Source organism: Acanthisitta chloris, unplaced genomic scaffold (assembly GCF_000695815.1).
Source record: "Acanthisitta chloris isolate BGI_N310 unplaced genomic scaffold, ASM69581v1 scaffold43162, whole genome shotgun sequence".
Taxonomy (NCBI): domain Eukaryota; kingdom Metazoa; phylum Chordata; class Aves; order Passeriformes; family Acanthisittidae; genus Acanthisitta; species Acanthisitta chloris.
This window is the reverse complement of record NW_008661935.1, coordinates 14,943-34,296: the sequence shown is the minus strand read 5'-3', so window position 1 is coordinate 34,296 and position 19,354 is coordinate 14,943. Positions and strand designations below refer to the sequence as shown.

At 43.3% G+C, this 19,354-nt stretch overlaps 1 protein-coding gene across 1 annotated transcript in view; it reads right to left on the bottom strand.

Moving 5' to 3' along the window:
- Positions 1-259: 259 nt before the first annotated feature.
- Positions 260-19,354, bottom strand: part of LOC103798127 (stabilin-2-like) — a gene marked incomplete at both ends in the record, with an annotated part of 26,531 nt that continues 7,436 nt past the window's right edge. Inside the window, 12 exons of the mRNA XM_009070371.1 lie at positions 260-340; positions 1,721-1,774; positions 2,643-2,762; positions 2,855-2,917; positions 3,926-4,069; positions 5,777-5,926; positions 6,557-6,639; positions 8,270-8,403; positions 12,768-12,901; positions 13,849-14,045; positions 16,072-16,197; positions 16,498-16,593. Coding sequence (XP_009068619.1) covers positions 260-340; positions 1,721-1,774; positions 2,643-2,762; positions 2,855-2,917; positions 3,926-4,069; positions 5,777-5,926; positions 6,557-6,639; positions 8,270-8,403; positions 12,768-12,901; positions 13,849-14,045; positions 16,072-16,197; positions 16,498-16,593 — 1,382 coding nt within the window. The remainder of the gene's footprint in view (positions 341-1,720; positions 1,775-2,642; positions 2,763-2,854; positions 2,918-3,925; positions 4,070-5,776; positions 5,927-6,556; positions 6,640-8,269; positions 8,404-12,767; positions 12,902-13,848; positions 14,046-16,071; positions 16,198-16,497; positions 16,594-19,354) is intronic.

Sequence of the window (19,354 nt, the reverse complement as noted above, 5' to 3'; positions counted from 1 at the left end):
TATATATAAAAATGATTTAAAAAAGCATCAATTAGGATAATTCCTGGACTGGGGCTAAGCATAAGGGAAAAACCTGCAGGCTGTCCTTATACACCAATCGTTTTCTCCACATCCTTTATAATACAGTAGGTGGGAACAGCAAGTTGAAAATTCCTGCCTCATTATAGCAAGAAATTCCTTCTCCCTTTTTCATTCTCCCTGCATGAAAAGAGTTGCCTCAATCAGAGTGAGCTGTTCACAGGTGAAAGTTGAGACTTACAGTGCTGGTCCTGTTAAAGTAAATGAACTGCTTCGCCATGGTGCTGATGTGCTTTATCGAGACAAGGCTGGCAACCTCGAGCTGAAACAAATGTAAATGGGTTGAAAGAAAAGGAATCATTGAATCAGCTGGGTTGGAAAAGACCTCAAAGGTCATTGAGTCCAGCCCGGCCATGGTTACTAAACCTTGGCATCAAGTGCCACATCCAGTCTCATCTTAAAAACCTCCAGGGATGGTGAATCCACCACCTCCCTGGGCAGCACATTCCAATGCCTGAGCACTCTCTCAGTAAAAAAATCTCTTCCTAATATCCAGCCTAAACCTCTCCTGGCAGAGCTTGCGTCTGTGCCCTCTTGTCCTCCTGCTGATTGCCTGGGAGAAGAGACCAACCCCCACCTGACTCCAACCTCCTGTCAGGGAGTTGTAGAGGGTGAGAAGGTCTCCCCTGAGCCTCCTCCTCTCCAGGCTCAACAACCCCAGCTCCCTCAGCCTCTCCTCATGGCACTTGTGCTCGAATCCCTTCACCAGCCTCATTGCTCTTCTCTGCACCTGTTCCAGCACCTCATCCCATTGGAATCAGCCCATCTCTCCAGCCTATCCAGGTCCCTCTGCAGAGCCCTCCTGCCTTCCAGCAGATCGACATTGCCCTCCAACTTTGTGTCATCTGCCAACTTGCTGATGGTGCACTCAATCCCCTCACCTGAATCATCAACAAAGATATTAAAGAGAACTGGGCCCAACACTGACCCCTGAGGAACACCAGTAGTGACCGGCCACTAATAGTGTTACTCTTTCCAAATCCAGACAGATTTCATAAGGCTGACCTTCTATGGGGTAAGAAAATGTCCCTATTATGAACATGGGGAGCCTTGCATTGACTAACCTGTTTGTGTAACAGTGTTAGTGTCATTAAATTATGACTGAGCTTGGTGAATGCTGCATGTGAAGAGCTTGTTGCTCTTCACATAAAGATTAAAAAATATATTATTTTTTCTTCTAATTATAACAACCAGCCTCGGTAAAGTTAATGCTTCCCTCTAAAAAAAATCCCTGTTTGCATCCACAGACCACTTCAGAAACGGTTGTGCTGGTATCCTATCAGGGTACACATGAATTTCTATTCCCTGTGATCCCACTCTGTGCTGGGAGTCACCTCCACCTCAGATTGTGCAAGTGGCATCTTTCACTAAGAATATGATCACTTCCTTCCTTTCTTCTGCACAACAGTGCCTGGGGTGGAGATCAAATTCCACCCTGGTAAAAACAGGAGGCTTGTTTAGAAGATGACAAAAGCAACTCTTTCTGAAAAGCAGAAGACTAATCTTTTCAAAATAAGCTCAGAGAGCTTGATTTTGATGGCATTAAGTACTGTTACTGCTACTCCTGCTTGCAGTCTTGGCAATACCCCCTGACAGCGGATCTTGCTCTTGCACTCTGGGTCAGCAAAATAGCTCTGCTCACCTCAGTATTGGCGACGATGTGGTATCGGACCAGCTCCAGCAACTTCCATGAACCCTGCCAATGCAGAAAAAAGGCTGTTTTAGCTAAAAATGAGTCACACAAACCCAACCTGGCCTGTTGAGAGGACATGGGGATAAGAAAAGCATCACTGTCTGGTGCACCAGAAACCTCTGGGTCAGGGGTGGTGCATGCACCCGGACATCCCGTGCCCTCACCCCTAATCACCTTTTGTTTTGGCATGGGCCCCCCATGACTTGCATGTGTGTTGGGAGAGGCAAGAGGTGTCCAGGGGACAGGACATCAATATCCACCTCCTGGGACCTCATCAGAAGTGTCTCCCATCTAATGGGGCAATTGTGGCATCTGCTCCCCTTGACTATTTCCAACAAGGGTGACACCTTTCAGGTGAGGGTTTTGGGCTTTGCTATGTGGCCGTCTGGGCAAAAGCAGAGGATTGGTGGCCTGGTGTGGAAGATCCTTTCTGCTATATGTGATGGAAAATCCCAAATCGTCTTCCTCTCTAGGTATTGTCTTGATCTTTCATTATTAGAGATGGCTTTAAACTTTATCATAGCAGCTCAGTTTAGATGAACACTGGAAAATGTATGTGTGCATCTCCTGTATATCACAGAATCAGTTAGGTTGGAAGGGACCACGATGGGTCACTGGTCCAACCTCCCTGCTCAAGCAGGTCCATCCCAGAGCACATGGCTCAGGATTGTGTCCAGATGGTTCTTGAATACTTCCAGTGAGGGAGAATCCATGACCTCTCTGGGAAATCTGTTCAGTGCTCAGTGACTGCACAGGAAAGTTCTTCCTCGTATTCAGGTGGAACTTTCTGGCCCGTTTTTGCCCGTTATCTACATTTTTGCTCATATATAGCTACAGTTTGAGAAAGATTTGCCATATAGAAAGACTATACCTCAGCAGAAAGCAGGTAATCTAGAGCCTCAGATTTCATATTACTCAAAGCCTCATTGCTTGGAACAAAGACTGTGTATAGCCTGCCATCCTGCTGTAAATCCATTCCCAGGCCAGTTTTCTGTTTTGGTTGAAAAATACAAGTGAGATTACTTATTAATATTGGAGAACATCTGCAAATAGCTTTATGTAGTTACTTTTCTGGATACTTACCTCTAAGAAGGATGCAAATTGGCTATACCTTCCATTCCCTTGAAGTACTGACATTATGGTTTCCTGAAATAAGATTTGTTTAGTTGGGAACATGGAATAAATGCCAGTTCCTGTAAGACATTTCTTGAGTTACTGTGGAGTCTCATTTATTATAGATTGAATACGTTTCAGTTTCCTGGTTGTTTGGGTGGCTGGTGGTGCCTGGAAATGTCTGAGATGGTAGAACTCTTGTCCTCGTGCTATGCTGGCTTATAGTTAGAGATTGTCATTGTCTTGAACTACTGTGTAGTCACAGCAAAAATCAGTGTGTGCATGGAGAAAGGTTTATTCTCTCTTTGTTCCCAAGGAAAAAGGGCAAAGAAGTAAAATACTTGCAAAAACACCATATAAAGAAGTGAACTTTTGAGGAAGGATTATAAGCAAGGCATCAAAACCCCAAAAGCATCCTGAATCACCAGTTTTTACAATATTAACCTTTTAGGGGGAGAAATTGCAGCTTTGAATACGAGTCTTATCTGATATCTCTCCAGATGTCCCTCCTTTTAGTATGTTCCCCAGTGGAATTCACTGAGCATGACTGCCAGTTTTCCAAGGAACCACTCAAGTGCAGGGAGTACATCCAGATTCTCCAAGGACCAGCTTGGCAGGAGAGGTTTAGGTTTAGGTCCCTTCTGCCAAGGAAGGTTTAGGTTGGGTATCAGGAAGAGATTTTTATGGAGAGACTAATCAGGCATTGGAATGGGCTGCCCAGGGAGGTAGTGGATTCACCATCCCCGGAGGTTTTGAGATGAGACTAGATGTGGCACTAAGTGCCATGGTCTAGGAACCATGATAGGATGGGACTTGATGCTCGTGGAGGTCTTTTCCAATCTGGTTGATTCCATGATTCTATATCTTTGATGTGGAAACTGTGTCATTACCTTTCCCTTTGAATGTTGCTTCCCTGAGCTGATGCACGATGGCTTAGTAGAGTTGGTTTAGTTGCTGGCAGTCAATCTCCTATGCATTCAGTTAAAGTGAAGCTGTTTAAAGAGGAGATTTGACTTCACATGTATTTAGTTTATGGCTCACCTCTTTGCTGCCTTCAAATGTGGGCTCCACATCGTCCATGGCTTTGTCGATAATGTGCAAAATTCCATTGGAAGCAATAATATTTCCCTGCAAAAGTTTTCCTTTTCTCCTTCCTCCATGGATTCTGATTCTTAATTGATTATCCTGCAAGAAGATAATGGTTAGTGAAAAGCAATGGATAGTGAACTCTGTATTGTGAGGTTACAACAGGGTGAGTGTGCATGTTGAATGCAGTCTAAGAGTCCCTTCCACTGCCAACACCTCTGCAATTTACATCTGGGCAGGATAAAAGTTATGATGCTTATCAAGGAAAAGGAAATCATTCTTTTGACCATGATCAGGACCATGTTCTTTTGCTCCAGGACAGCAAAGTTCAGAAGAGAAGCAGAGATAGGCCCTGTGGGGAAAGCAGTGTACCCAAAAGGGCTCTGATGACTGCTAACAATAAAAATAATCCAGGAAATGATTTAAAATGTCATTGTGCTGAAAAAGACAACTCTTGTAATCTTAAGGGACTCCAAATCATTTCCTTATATTATATGTATATTTAAACCAACACAATGTTGCTGATTCTGCACTGTACTGAATCCTGCAGGAAACAAACAGGGCTCAGACAGCAATGATATTTTCCTGTTACAAGTGCAATGTGTACTCATTGAAGATACAAAACAGATCTCTCAGATGACACTGATCTACTGCAAAACATGGTAAGTGCTTGATTTCAGGCTTCATACGGGACCAAGACATTGAGGGACACTTAATGCACCCAGAAAAATTATATTAGATTATAAAATCTAGTGTATCATCCACAGAGAACAAACTGTTTAAACTGTGGGATCAGACTCTCCTCATGTTTATTGTTATCAGAGAAACTGGGCTAATTATTAACTTTGCTATGCATTTTTCATGGTCCATCACCACGCGCATTGTAGCTCTGCTGAAGACTTCTATTTGTTGCATCCTTCAAAGGGTGCTGATGCTCAGTGGGATGTGGGATCTGTGGTACAGTTAGTGCTTGCTCCATGTGAGCAGTACATACAGGTTTCCTGCATAAACTCTTGGCTTCTCTCTCCCCATGCCACCTCTTCCTTCACCTAGGCTCTCTTTGAGCCCATCCCCTCCCACTCAGCTCTGCTGGTCATGCCTGCAGATTTCAGATGACTTCATTTCATAGAATCATAGAATTTAGGGATTGGAATGGACCTTACAGATCATGTAGTCCCAACCCCCTGCCCTGGGCAGGGACACCTCTCCACTACATTAGGTTGCTCAGGGCCTCATCCAGCCTGGCCTTGAACACCTCCAGGGTTGGGGCAGCCACCATGTCCCTGGGCAACCTGTGCCAGTGTCTCACCACCCTTAGAGTAAAAAACATTTTTCTAATATCCAGCCTAGACTTTCCCTCCTTCAGTCTGAAACCATTACCCCCTGTCCTATCATTGTAGTTCCTACCACCGAATCCCTCTCTGGCTCCCTTGTAGGCCTTTCACACATTGATAAGTTGCTCTGAGGTCTCTACAGCGTCTTCTCTTCTCCAGGCTGAACAGCCCCAACTCCCTCAGCCTGTCCTCATAGGGGAAAACATTTTTAGAGCAGCCTGTGTTAGTCTGCTTCATTCCTCAGTTGTGATACATGTCTAAAAGTAATTTTTGGTTTTGCTGCTTTAACGGGAACTTTGATGCTAGGTGAGGGTTCAGGTTTTTCTTGAACTCCTTGTCGTGCATGGCCACAGCTATGGTTTTTCATAACCCAACAGTTCCCTGATGTCTCACTGCAGAAAGAACTTTCCTACTCCTTATTGAGGAAGCAGACAGCAGCATTCTTGCTGAGGTAGGCTAAAGGACCACTTACCTTTTCTCCCTTTGATATCTCTCCTGACCTGCCAGTCAGAGTGTATATTACACTAGTATTATCCAAGCTGCTGGTGTCCAGTTGACCAGCAATAACATGGAGTTTCACAAAGTACTGAGCTTTCTGTTTATTATTCAGAAGATCCTTTATCTAAAAAAGTAGAGCAACAGAGATTTATTTCAATGCAGGCTTCATCTTAAAAAAATGTGGCGGTGAATGTTTTTTTGCTCTTTCCAGCTGTTACATCCTGCAATTATGTTTCCCTCTGAAGTGAGGTGATGGAGTCTGAACCAAATGGAGAACTCTCTTGGTTTCAGTTCAGCTCACGTTACAGCCTTATTTCCCTGCACGAGCAGTAGGTGCCTCCAGAGCTGTCCTGACGTCAGTGGAAGGTAATGGATGCTCACTACTCATATATCAGGCTCCTCGTTTTAATCGAAGCAATTATCTTTTGTCCCCCTTTGGCAAAAGGTGACCTGTAGGACTCTGTGCTGGCAATTCAGCCCCTGTCTCAACCAAGTGCTTTGAGCACGGCCATGTAAGACAGTCCAAAACTTACCAGAAGCATGACAGTGTTCTGCCCTAACTTGCCAAAGAGTTTTGCTTTTCTTTCATGTAGGAAAAAGCCAATCTCTGGCCCCTGTATTTAAATGTGCCCAGAAGAATACTAGAGCAAAGAGTTCTTCTTTATCTGTTGAATCAAACCACTTTTAACACAGGTGAGATTTCTGAAGAAGCTAAATCCCCCTGAATTCAAACCCCTTTCTCTTGTTTACTTACATTTGTACCTTTGAGCCCCTTGTTTGTTGGTACCAGCACAGTAAATGGTCCCAGAGTACTCAGTGGCCACTTGTAGGTATTTTCTGATGAGAAGAGGAGAAAAAATGTTTAAATGCCTGTTGAAAAGCTTCTTGGACAAAGAGACTGTGTGCTCTGTGCGAGTTATGCCAAGGCAGAATGAGCAAGAATATTGTCTGTGATTATTAAATGTTAATTTGGGATTCTAAAGTACAAGGCATTAAAGGAGGAGAGACAGATGGGACATGAAATCCAGGTGCTGCTGCATGTTTGACAGAGGCTGAGGCAACACATGCAGAATGTTTCTGGCAGCCTGGATTTCATGGCATGCAGGCCAGGGTGATGGACATCAAAGCAGCAGTTTCACTGGAGATATCCTGCTTTAGATCAATCCAGTCTCCACGGAGTGAGGGATACGGTGCTGATAACCTGCTGGTAGTGGAAATATCAGCAAACACATAGCTGATAACAGAACCAGTGAATTAAATTTCATTTACTACCCAGAGGGTATTTCTGTATCCAAGACAGCAGCATGAGGCCACCGATTCTGCAGCTGATGGCATTAAACATTTCTGATATTCAGCTCTTTTTCTTGAGGTATGAAATCAGAAATGGAAAAGTCTTCATAGTCATTACAGGTTTGTTGTATCTTTTTTTTTCACTTTTGACAATGTGTCTCAAAATTATTATGCTGTTCTGCAAAACAATGTGGACTATTCAGGTGCATATTCTTAGCTGTTGAAAGACATCATTGTGGAGTGAACATATGGCAAAATAATCTGTGTTATCTCAGTGCTGAGGCAATGGATATTGGTCTGCAGTGCTGAATGTGAAGGTCGCTGCCAGGTTTTGTCCTTGGCCAGCTATGAGGGATTGTTACTCTGTTCTGGTCAGGAATTCAGGATCTTTAATTGCTGCGCTCTCTGAATAGGACTGAGCAAATTCTATCAAACAGAAGGGTTTTTTTCACATTTACACATTTTACTCAAAGATCCAGCTCAATTCTAGCAGTGTTTGTTCATACCTCAAATATTTTGGCCATGCTACAGAAGATGACAAAGACAGTTATGCTGTTCACTCCACAAGATGACTGCAATAACTGTGGAAGGCTAGAAGTTGTGAGCCCTGGCAGGGGCTCCATCTCCCATTTGCAGACAGTTTGGGAATGTGGAGATCCTCCCAGCTATGGCCAAGGTGCTCTGGTGGGAAGTCCTGAGGGTGATGGAGACAACAGATGGGATCAGTCTCTTCCTCTCGTCTCTGGCCTCTTTTCTTGTGAAAGCAATGTCACTGCTGATGGTTAGGGACTGGGGAAGGGAGATCCAGCTGGGAATGTCAGTGTTTTGATGGATTTCTGCGTGTTGTTCTAGATCAAATCTCGATTGTCCAAATCCATGTGGTCAGGGAAGAAGTGGATGATCCCACTTATTACACTACAACGTAAAACCCACTGGTGCTATCAAATGATGTGTGAGGGGTTGTGGTAACATGTTTAGTTTCTATGTGGAAGTTCTTGCAGACTGCAGGGAGTGATGAGCAAAGCAGGTTTAGGTGGTGTGTGGGACTTCGAAGTGAACAGAATGCATGCTGTGTCATGCTGTGAGTGGCACCTTCCTGTAGCAGAGGAGCTTGGGGAAGAGAGGCTAGATCAGCCCACTGGGCAGAAGCTGTCTCTGCTTGTGTATGGTTACTTACCCATGAGCAATAGGGTGGATGTCAGCTTGCCTTGCCACCGTCCTCCCACTTCTGTATTCAGGTCTTGGAGACGCTCCATGATGTTTCCATAGCACACAAACCCATTCCCCACGGAGCCTTCCTGGCACGTACACCTGTGAAGGGAATGTGATTTTGCCCTGTGGTGTCATCAAGGCTCTCAATAAACCAGTGCCAGCTGTTACCTACTGCTTCTCTGAGGACATTTTCAGGAAGAACCAATAGATTTTAATTTCATCTTTCCTTCTGCATGCTGTTAAGTATATGGGGCAGCCTGGTGGCCGCTTGCCTGATGTGAAGTACTCATGCCAGCTGGGCCAGGAGACAGTCTCTTGCAGGACCTCTTTGAATGGAGACTCTGTGATGTTTGTGGCTGTGGTGCAGCCTCTAGTTCCAAAATGTTGTGGTTGTTGGAGCCCAGAAGGCCACAGAACCTTCCTGTCTGTGGATGAAGAGAGGGGACAGCACACATGTGTAGGGTACCACCCTGGCAGGTTGTTTTTTCAAGACCTCACTCATGACATGGGATTTGGCAGGATTAGTGGTAAAATGGGTGATGGCAGCTCATCAATCCTTGCAATAGTTGTATGAGTCTTATAGAAAAATCAGATAGGCATGTCAGTCCTCTCAGCAAAGCAAAGTGGTAGTTTGTTACTCTTCCCTTGAAGTAATGCAATCATTTTGGGCAATAATGCTTGTACTTTTAATCTTATCTTTTTTTTTCAGAAGCTGTTGAGGCACAAAATCTCATGCTTTATGTTACTGTTGCTTCTGTAGTGGAAATAACATCTCATCTGTAACACCCTGGCTATCCCCTGGACACTCTAGCCTCTGAGAGGTGTCAGTGATGTACACCTGACCCAGTACTATGGGTTGTCTAAAGCAGACTCAGGTCGTGGTGCTCATGCCTTGTGTTGGATTCAAAGTCCACCACATTTAAAGTAGTGTGCTGCAGTCAAGGCAAAATCATAGAATCATCAATGAATCATAGAATTTAGGGGTTGGAATGGATTGTTTAGTCCCAACCCCCCGCCCTGGGAAGTGACACCTCCCACCAGACCAGGAAATTTATAAAAGGACCACCACAAGCATCAGCCTGACATTTTCTATCCTATAAAGGAGGGAACACACCTCATGGGAATGAAATGCTTTGGCCATGGAAGACCTCAGCGTCATGAGAGGTGAAGAAGAAATTGTTGTTTGTCATATACTTGCTATTAGGGTGCTGATGGGTACGAATCATTGTGCATTTCAAACAGCAGCTAGGACTTGGGTATTACTTGACCTCGTGTCAGCCCGATTGTTCACCAGGAGAGGTGGTTAGTACTTTCTAAAGCACCTAGACTCTCCACGCCAGATGTGAGGGGCCATTGAGGCCTGTTGGTTTTGCCAATTTGAACTCTTTCTGTCAGCCCCTCCTGGCCTGCACTTGGGAGACTGGCTGGAGGTGTCAGATCAGCCATTTACTCATCCTCAGTGCTAAGATTAAAACATGTCCACATGTAGCATACACAGCAAAACACCCTAACTATATTTAGGAAGTGGAACAACTATGTATGTTGTCAAACCTTGGCTTTTAATAGTTCCTTTCCTAAATATGTCTTCAGTGTGTTCATTATTCCCATCCATAATGATTCACCTCTCTGGATATTTTTTTCTAATGGCATCATTAGAGAAGGAACATTACTTCACGTGAGCAAAAGATGCTCTTTATATAACTAATGGCCTAGTCATTTGCATGTGCTGGTTGTTACACATCTGCCACTCACATCCCACAGTAATATCAACCTGATGCCAAACCCTCTCCTGTTCCCCACATATGGTCTGTGCTGTAGCTGTGTCTCTAGTGATAGCAATATGGTTTGAAACATAGTACATAGTGTGGCTTCACAGGTTTTGCTTTGGATGCACAGCGTCCTGTATGTGCTAGGTGTCCCTAAGGAGGAGTAGCTTTACAGCAACCCCTGTTGGACTACCTAGGCTTAGCTGTTTGATGTTTCCATGGGATGCTGCAGGCCTGAAAAAGATTGGAACTGTCACTACTTCAGCTTACTCGGAGAGGGGGAGAGAACACTGTATCTCTCTGGAAAAGGAAAACTCAGCTTGTCTCCATTTTACCAAAACTCTATAACAGTTTTGGTTGATCAAGCTACTAATTTCTGCATTGAGGACAAGTAAAAAGAATTGGATTAGAAAAGAAAATGATAGAGTTTAACTGATGGAAAGGTAGTTGACCTCGGAAACCAGAGAGGTTATGGTCTAATATGCACTATAATTCTGTACTGGTGGAAGCTTTCTAGCTTCTGGGCAAGGCTGAACATGATTACTGTGCTGAAGCAACACCATAGAAAGTGTCAGCACTCACTCAGCAAAGATCTATGTGAGAACATAAACCAGAGGCAATTGTGACTTTCCAGGAGATTGCTGTATTATGTTCACAAACTAAATAGTTGTCTTTTTTTTACATCTTTGCCTGTATGAGAGATTTATTCCTGTACAAATCATCTGATTCTGGGGAGAGTAGAACTGTCTTTATGTGGGAAGCTAATAGCACAAGTGTATCCTTAATAAAAACAAAAACAATAGAAAGGAAGCAATGCAGTTTTGTGGCCTCTGCTACAGCTTTGTGTTTTAGAAGAAGAAAAAAAACCCCACAAAAAGGCCCTCCCAAATGCATTTAGAATCTGGGATGCAGCCAAAATACAGTCTGTCCCTTATCCCAATCAATTTATTGTGACCACATTAACCAATCAATGCTTTTCTTTGTAAAGTTCCTCTTTTGTAAATGGATTTTCCTTAGCTGGAAACTATTCAGTATAGTCTCAATTTCTTTGCCAAATAGAGAGACTTAGTTGGATTTGAATCCTACTTCTTTCTTCTGTACTTGTTTTTGTCATTAAGTGTTGAATGAATGACGTGTAAGGTATTTGGATTGGGTTTTTTTCCCTCCCCAGTCATGAATTTTTAATTTTCCCATTCTAAAATTCTCAGAGCTTGGTATATGTAAACAGGACGAGGGAGTTGGGGCTGTTCAGCCTGGAGAAGAGAAGGTTGTGTGGAGATCTCAGTGCACCTTCCAGGACCTCAAGGGGCTCCAGGGAAGCTGCAGAGGGACTCTGTGTTAGGAGCTACAGTGACAGGACAAGGGGTAATGGGTACAAATTGAAAGAGAGGAAATTCAGGTTAGATATTAGGAAGAAGTTTTCCCTATGAGGGTGGTGAGACACTGGCCCAGGTTGCCCAGGGAGGCTGTGGCTGCCCCAACCCTGGCAGTGTTCAAAGCCAGGGTGGATGAAGCCTTGAGCAACCTGCTCTGGTGGGAGGTGAACCTGCCCAGGGCAGGGAGTTGGGACTGGGTGATCTCTAAGGTCCATGCCAACCCCTAAAATTCCATAAAATTCTATGATTCTATACTAAGTATATTGTGAGTATATACTAAGCAGTTTGTGGTGCATACTATGTTCTAGAAATGAGCTAGGGGTATTCTAGAGAAACTCATTTGAAACACAGAAAAGCCTACAGGAATGTGATGCTGTTCTTGCACTGCAATGAAAGCTGCATGATGATGCAAGAACTGGCAATAAGAATAATCTCCTGAGTGAATGCTCTATGTGATAATTCGTTCCTAATTTACAACGAATGGCTTGTCTTGTCTTTCTCATTCACACTCACAGCTCACAAAAACTAACATTTCAGGGACAGCTCTTTAAATCCAGTAGTTGCCATCTCTGGGCTATAAAAATATATAAGGCCAATCCTGGGGTTTTAAGGAGCTTTGTTGAGTTTACTGCTAAAACTGACCATCCTCCTAACATTGGTGTAGCATATTTCTGTGCAGCAAAACAAACTCTGCTAGAGGTTTTGCAGTTTCCCACCTGCTTGGCTCAAGGCTTTGAGGGATCGGCTGAGGTTGGTGTTGCTTTCCCAGTATGGGGGTCAGATTCTCTGGTTGTATCTGTAGTAGTATTCTAAAGAGAGGCAAGACTCCAGCACTGTCCCATGATAATTACTGCTGACTAATTTTTAGCATGCTGCCTGGCATGTTTCTGGCCCACTCCAAGTAGTCTTTTCCCAGGCAGTGCCCAGGAAGAGTTGAAGGGATAGCATGTGCCAGGGATTGCTGCCAAGAGGCAGTTAGTTACTCTGCTTTGGAAGAAGAGACTTTAGCTGTGAGACAGACAATGCTGTTTCCCACAATGAACAGAAAAAAGGTTCTGGTCCTTTTTAGTTACTAGTGTAGAAAGGACCTCTAAGTGCTATAAAAATAAAACTTAATAGGCATTAACAAATGGTCTGATGAAATCTAATGCTGTGTTATTTGCCTGATCCTAACGCCCTTAAATCTTGTGATTTGTCCTTGATAAAGAAACCCTTAACGATAACTTCAGGAGGTGTTCATCCACTGGGTTTGTTTTAGCAGCATATTTACTGGGGCAGGAGGAAGAAATTGGGTGAAACTTTAATAAGCAAAAAGACTCACGTAATCTGTCCTGGTGCAACTGTTAAGCATTTAGCTTTTTTATGGCAGGTGTTGTTTGTTTCACAGATGTCCCTCATGCTGCATCCTTTCCCAGGTACAAAGTTGGTATAATGCTTCTTGCATTCACAGTGGGACTAAATCAGAAGGATGTGAGAGGGGAGAGAAAAATTAGCCATGTACAAATGGTGGATTTCAGCATCATTTCTGGGACTAGGGTTTGAAGACTGTGAGCCTTAGTTAGTCACCTGGTGAGTTCAGACACAAATATAAAACATATCCATAGTTATACAGCTCCTTTCTAGGTTTTATCCACTCCAGAAAACTACTGACTCTCAGCTAAATTTTCTTCAGATAAAGTCCTGTGAATTCACTTTTCTGACCAGAGAACATTAAACCCAGTGTGTCTAGTCCAAAGTTTTTACCACTGTTCCCACCCACAGCCCTCTGCTTCCCAACGTGAGTGTCAAAGCCACATGCAGATCATTGAGATATGACCACGGATTGCAAAACAACCCTGGATGATCGCGTCCCTTCTTGGCTCTTCAGGGTGTCTGAGCTAACCAGGCATGGTCTTGCTTTTTTGAAGGCAGGAGTTTTACACACAGAAATCTGAGCCAGTTCCCAGCATCATGAACAATATGCAGCCTTTATAAAGTGCTGTTCGTTGGTTTTCTTCAGTGATCCAGATTATTCTTTCCTAAATAAACTAGCTTTAAGTATGTCTCTGTGGTACCTGTGTAAGGAACCTACTGGTCCTACAAGCCCCCTGTGGTCAGAGAGACAAAATTTAACTAGGAGAAGATTCATTACAATACATCAATTTTGCCAAAATTGGAGCCAAAATATTTTCGGAATAAGAACACTATTGTCATTCCCATTTTCAGAGGTGGGAACTCAGGATACATACATTGAAAAGGGAGGTAAAGGGACTCACTCCTGGAGTTTTGCCAAAGCTAGGAGCAGAGTTTGATCTCCTTGAGACCTGTTTCCATACCCTCATAGCTTTTCTTTTGGAGAGAAAGCATTATTTCTTCTTAGGCAGCTGACATAAGAAACATCTGGGCACTCATTCCAAACTGACCTTTCCTGGACCATCATAGATGCAAGTGGTGGACTGTGCAGGGCAGTTCCCATACGCTGCTTGGCAAGGGTCTATGGGTAAGCAGATTTGACCATCCCCTCTGTAACCTTCTTGGCAGGTGCATTTGTGCTGGTTTGGGCCGAGGTAAATGCAGTCAGCATTAGGATCACAGACCTTTTTGGAGCACGGGTTAATAGCTTATGAAAAAAGAAGTGAAGTAAATGAGTTGTTGCCCACAGTTCTCAAAAGGAAGACAAGGATTTACTAGAGCACATCCATGCCAAGCAAAGCCTGGGTAGAGTAAGCTTTTCATAACAGTCAAGTCCAAATTATCATGGTGGTATGAAGACAGAAGGCAAGAATGTGTTTATGCTAACGTAGCAACCAACTGTTTGCTTTTGAACAGAAATGATCTCTTAACCTGGCAAACTGAGTTATAAACAGATTAAAACATGTAATGTGCTCATGAAAATATCACAACTATTTCCTTGTCGTCTGGTGGATTTTAACTAGAGAAAGTCAGGTAGGTGGTATGAAGTCCATACAAGCTTTCAGAGCATGCTAGATCTGTTGGAAAATTTTTCTCAAATCACTAGGCCCTCGCTGCTTTCTTTCCAGTAATTAAACAATACAACTACATTGGTTCAGCTATATGGAAAACTAGCCAGTAAGTACTTCAGTCAAGTCTTCTACGATAGACTCAGGACTGCACTAGAAGCTCACTAGCTATTTATATGAAGCTATTTTTCGAGGCAATGCCATTGTTTGTCCTTGTTCAAGATCAAGAAGTGCTTGGACAGCATCTTTCCACCCCTTTTTGTCCAGTTCAGGTTATGGTTAAGAACACATTGTAGCAAGAAGATGGCAGGCCCCGGACTCACCTAAACATCGTGTTCCTCACCGTTTTCCCCTCTTCTTCTTTCCTTCTTCCCCCTCACTTGGGGCTGAGAGAGCTGGCAATGCTCAGCTTCATTCTTTCAAGACTTCTCTTCAGCTCCAGTGTGAAATCATGCACACACACATATTCACATGCTCAAATCAACCATAAGCAATGCCACTTCCAAGCTGAGCCTGAGGCAGCCACTGCTATCCTCACTTATGTTTAGCTGCTCTGAAGAAGCTGTTTCTCCTTTGCTTTCCAGCCAGCCAAATACAAAAGACCTGTCTGAAGCCACAGATGACCTCAGTGTCTAAAGGCACTGGTGCCAAGGATCAGCATCTGTGCCGGCTGCATCAGTCAATCCCAAGAGAAGGAGGGATATTAGCATCCTCCTTCTTGTCTGGTTTCTGCATTTTCTCTGTGTCTTACTTGGCTATGCTGCCTACTAGAGGAACCTCATATTCCCTGAGGAATGCCTTTCTGATGTTTTGCTTCTGGATGGTGTTCAGGCTTATACAGAGAGGCTGACACCATAGATAGGACCAAGAGGCTTGAATGTAAGTATTCCCAGACAGAATAAGAAGTATTGCATTTGTGGCCTGATCCAAGCAAAGATTTACTAAGTAGTGCTTCCAGCATCAGATGCAACAATTTGCTTTGTTGCAGTTGGTATAGAAGGAAGAGCTGATGCTGTAAGACATAATGGAAAAGAGGAAAGAAAACCTGGACTCTCATAAAACAATTAATTTGGACATTCACTGACAAGTTGAGGAGTCTATAGAGACAACTTGAAGGTAGATTTTACCTCTGTTTGAGATGCTATTAGCACAACTCCAAGGTAGACTTTATCCCTAGTTGAGATGCTATTAGCTTTGTTTCATGAAAAATAGGCAAGTTAAAATGAGCTTTATTTGTGTGTAGGGTTTATGCTTAGGGATGAGGCTGAGCTGCCACATGATGGATGTTCAATAAATAAAAGCTCCTGGTTGCTGCTGTTAATTTTTCTGGAAGCAGACTATGACACTGAACTTTATCAAGCAAAGGGATATGACAGGACTGGATTTGGAAGCATGGATGACACAGTATCCACACTATGTATTTCAAGGGGGTTTATTAGCTTTAGTCTGGTTACATGGGCAGAAACTTGTTAGCAGTTGGATAGATGTGCTTCTGAAGCACATCTTAGAACTTAGTTTCATCCTGAAGGAATCTATTTTGTGCTTTGGGATGTGAACTCAAGAACAATTAGATGGTGAGATTTGGCTCAGAATCACACTCCACATCTGAGTTACAGTACTAATGATGCTGTATACAAAGAACAAGTGGACATGAAATTTACTCACGTTCACACTGTGTGCTGTCCCCATGGTAGTTGGGCAGACATGAGCATTGCAGTTGTCTTCCATCCTCACCTGAGGCAGTACATCTGGAATTTGCAGGGCACTGCAAGGCCTCACATTCAGCTATTGCTGAGGGACAGAGGGTGATAGGTTAACCTGTGCCTGCACACTGTGCCAGGAGGCAATGCATTCTGCTGTAAACTAGTTCAAAGATCTAGGCACCATTGATCCCATTGCTGCCATCATTTGTTTCTGGTGATTGAAGTGGTGATGATGATTATGGGAGCTCACACAGAGGGTTTGAGGTTAGGTGTGTCTTTTTGGTTGCTCTTGTGTGACTAACCTGAGACTAATTTTACATTTGTCCTTACCAATTCTAACTGTCTCAGAGCTGTTGAAGGTATCTTACCTAGAAAACAATCTACTTACGCTGATCACAGCTGAGCCCTTTGTATCCAGACAAGCAAGTGCATCTTCCATCCCCTGTGATTCCACCGTTGCATACTCCATGAACACAGTCACAAACTATGAGGAGAAATGGGTTTGCTTTACTGAATAGTAATGGTGTTGGGAAAGACATCATTAGCAGATACTCACAGGAAACTGTGTCCTGGCCAACAGCTTTGGCCAAACCAAGCTTTGATCCGAGTGCCTGAATTTATAGGCTTCCATTAATGAGCAGATCAATACTCACAGTTGCATACATCAGTGAACAACATAGTAATTTTAGCCAGCTGTTAAGAGCCTGGGGACTGAAAAATCTTCATGACACACACTACAAACACCAAACTGAATAGTTGCTAATGCCATAAAATTCGTAAATTTTGACATGCATTCTGAAGTCAAAATTGGATATAATGTGTAAATAGACCTTCTTTATAACTGGTAACATGTTGCTCGGTTTTGCTTCAACTCTGTTTGTGTCTCAAGCACTTCAAGAAGAGATGACTTTTGTGACTCTTTTTTCCTAAGCAGAATTTATTTAGTTAAAACCTGTGTAGGTGTCAGGCTTCTTTCTGGTCCTGTTCCTATATTCTGTCATTTCTGGTATGTTCTGGTTATAAACCCTGTGACAATAGATGAGACTAGATGTGCCACGGTCTAGTAACCACGGTAGTGTTGGACTTGATCTTGGAGCTCTTTTCTAGCCTGTTTGATTCTATGATTCTAATACGCACACAAGATGCTGAATTCAGAGTCCAGGCAACTATAAGACCCTTCTATAAGTGATTTTGAAGCCTTAGGTATACTCAAAAAGCTTAACAGTTATAGCTGAATGATGGTAATGATGCTTTTTATAGTTACACTTGTGAAAGCCTCTAAGATGTACAGAGTTGTATTGGTGAAGTGCAGTGGTGTAACACATCTTCTTCCCCTTACAAACATACACTGTGTTCATGGAAATCACCTGCACTAATTAATTAGCAACCTCCTCCCTATGTTCGTAGTCCTAATAGAACAACAGGAATGTCTAAAGAAATATTGAAAAGTAGTTAGCCACAAACTAATATTTGCACGTTATTTTAGAGAACTTGGAGGAGCTCAAATATCTGAAAGCTAAAGTGTAAAATGTGGCTTAAATTAACACACAGTTGAATCTTCCAGTAGCTTCTTGGAAAATAATTACATTTAAGATATGGAATTCATTCAAGTACCCTATTTTCCTGCAAACATTGTCTCAGTTAAGTATCTGTGTATCAACACTGGCATCCAGTGGACAGCTGGTGGAAAAAGGGCCTTGGAGTCAGCAGTAATGGAGGATTAGTGTAGAAAGACCAGCACAGATTATGTAAATTGAGACCATTGTGACTCTTTAGAAATAACTTTATGTAGCTCTGGAGGGAAGAAAATGATTTTATTAGGAAACAAACAAGTACTAACACTTAGAAATTAGATGGGTTTAAATTTTTTTTCAGGCAGTTTTCTGGTTTGTCAGTTTAATGATCAACAAGGGACAGGAAGGTAAATAAAATACTGGAGATCATAGATTTAGGTTAGACTTTGTGAAGAAGTTTTCCCTGTGAGGGTGGTGAGACACTGGCACAGGCTGCCCAGGGAGGCTGTGGCTGCCCCAACCCTGGCAGTGTTCAAGGCCACATTGGATGAAGCCTTGAGCAACCTGCTCTGGTGGGAGGTGAACCTGCCCAGGGCAGGGCGCTGGGACTAGTTGATCTCTAAAGTGCATTCCAACCCCTAAAATTCTATGGTTCTATGATTAAGAAATAGGCACAACTGGAAAATACAAATGTATACACCTGTGATACATATACATTCCAAATAGTGCCCATTGCTCTGATCCCTCCCTCAATGTTCCACTTCTCCTAATAGAAGTATGGCTAATAAAAAAACCCCAAAATTAAACCAAACCCACCATTTTTTACTCTTCTGTCAGAATTTGTGGATCTTACTGGCACAGAATAGAGTGAAGAACAAAGGCATATTGGACTTAGAGACAAGGTAGATAATTTATGGAGGCTGGATCCAAGAGCAGTCTTTAAACACTACAATTTGAATGCAATCTCTGGGTGCTTCTACTGTTGGCCTCCAATATGGCTAGAATGATTTTTGACCTGATTGAAAATGGCTTGGTTTAGAGCCAGATTAAAATACCACATGGGTATTTCATGTCTTAATGCAGATGGTTCAGTTTGTAGCTATATTTGAAAACCTTGAAAAAGCCACAGAAAACCACTATCAATTATGCCTTTGATATATTCCCACCCAACATTTAAATTCCATAACAACCTCCTGTATTTAGATCAAACATAATTGAGGCTGCAAAGTGTCTAACAGGACCGAGTGCAGCATTAGCAAGTTTGCAGACGACATAAAGTTGGGGGGGAGTGTTGGTCTGCTGGAAGGCAGGAGGGCTCTGCAGAGGGACCTGGATAGGCTGGAGAGATGGGCTGATTCCAATGGGATGAGGTTTAACAAGACCAAGTGCTGGTCCTGCACTTTGGCCATACCAATCCCATGCAGCGCTCCAGGCTGGGGACAGAGTGGCTGGAGAGCAGCCAGGCAGAAAGGGACCTGGGAGTGTGGAGAGACATGAGCCAGCAGTGTGCTCAGGTGGCCAAGAAGGCCAATAGCATCCCAGCCTGGATCAGGAACAGTGTGGTCAGCAGGACCAGAGAGATGATTCTTCCCTTTGACTCGCTGCTGGTGAGGCCACACCTTGAATCCTGTGTACAGTTCTGGGCCCCTCAGTTCTGGAAGGATATTGAAGTGCTGGAGCAGGTCCAGAGAAGAGCAGTGAGGCTGGGGAAGGGACTCGAGCACAAGTGCC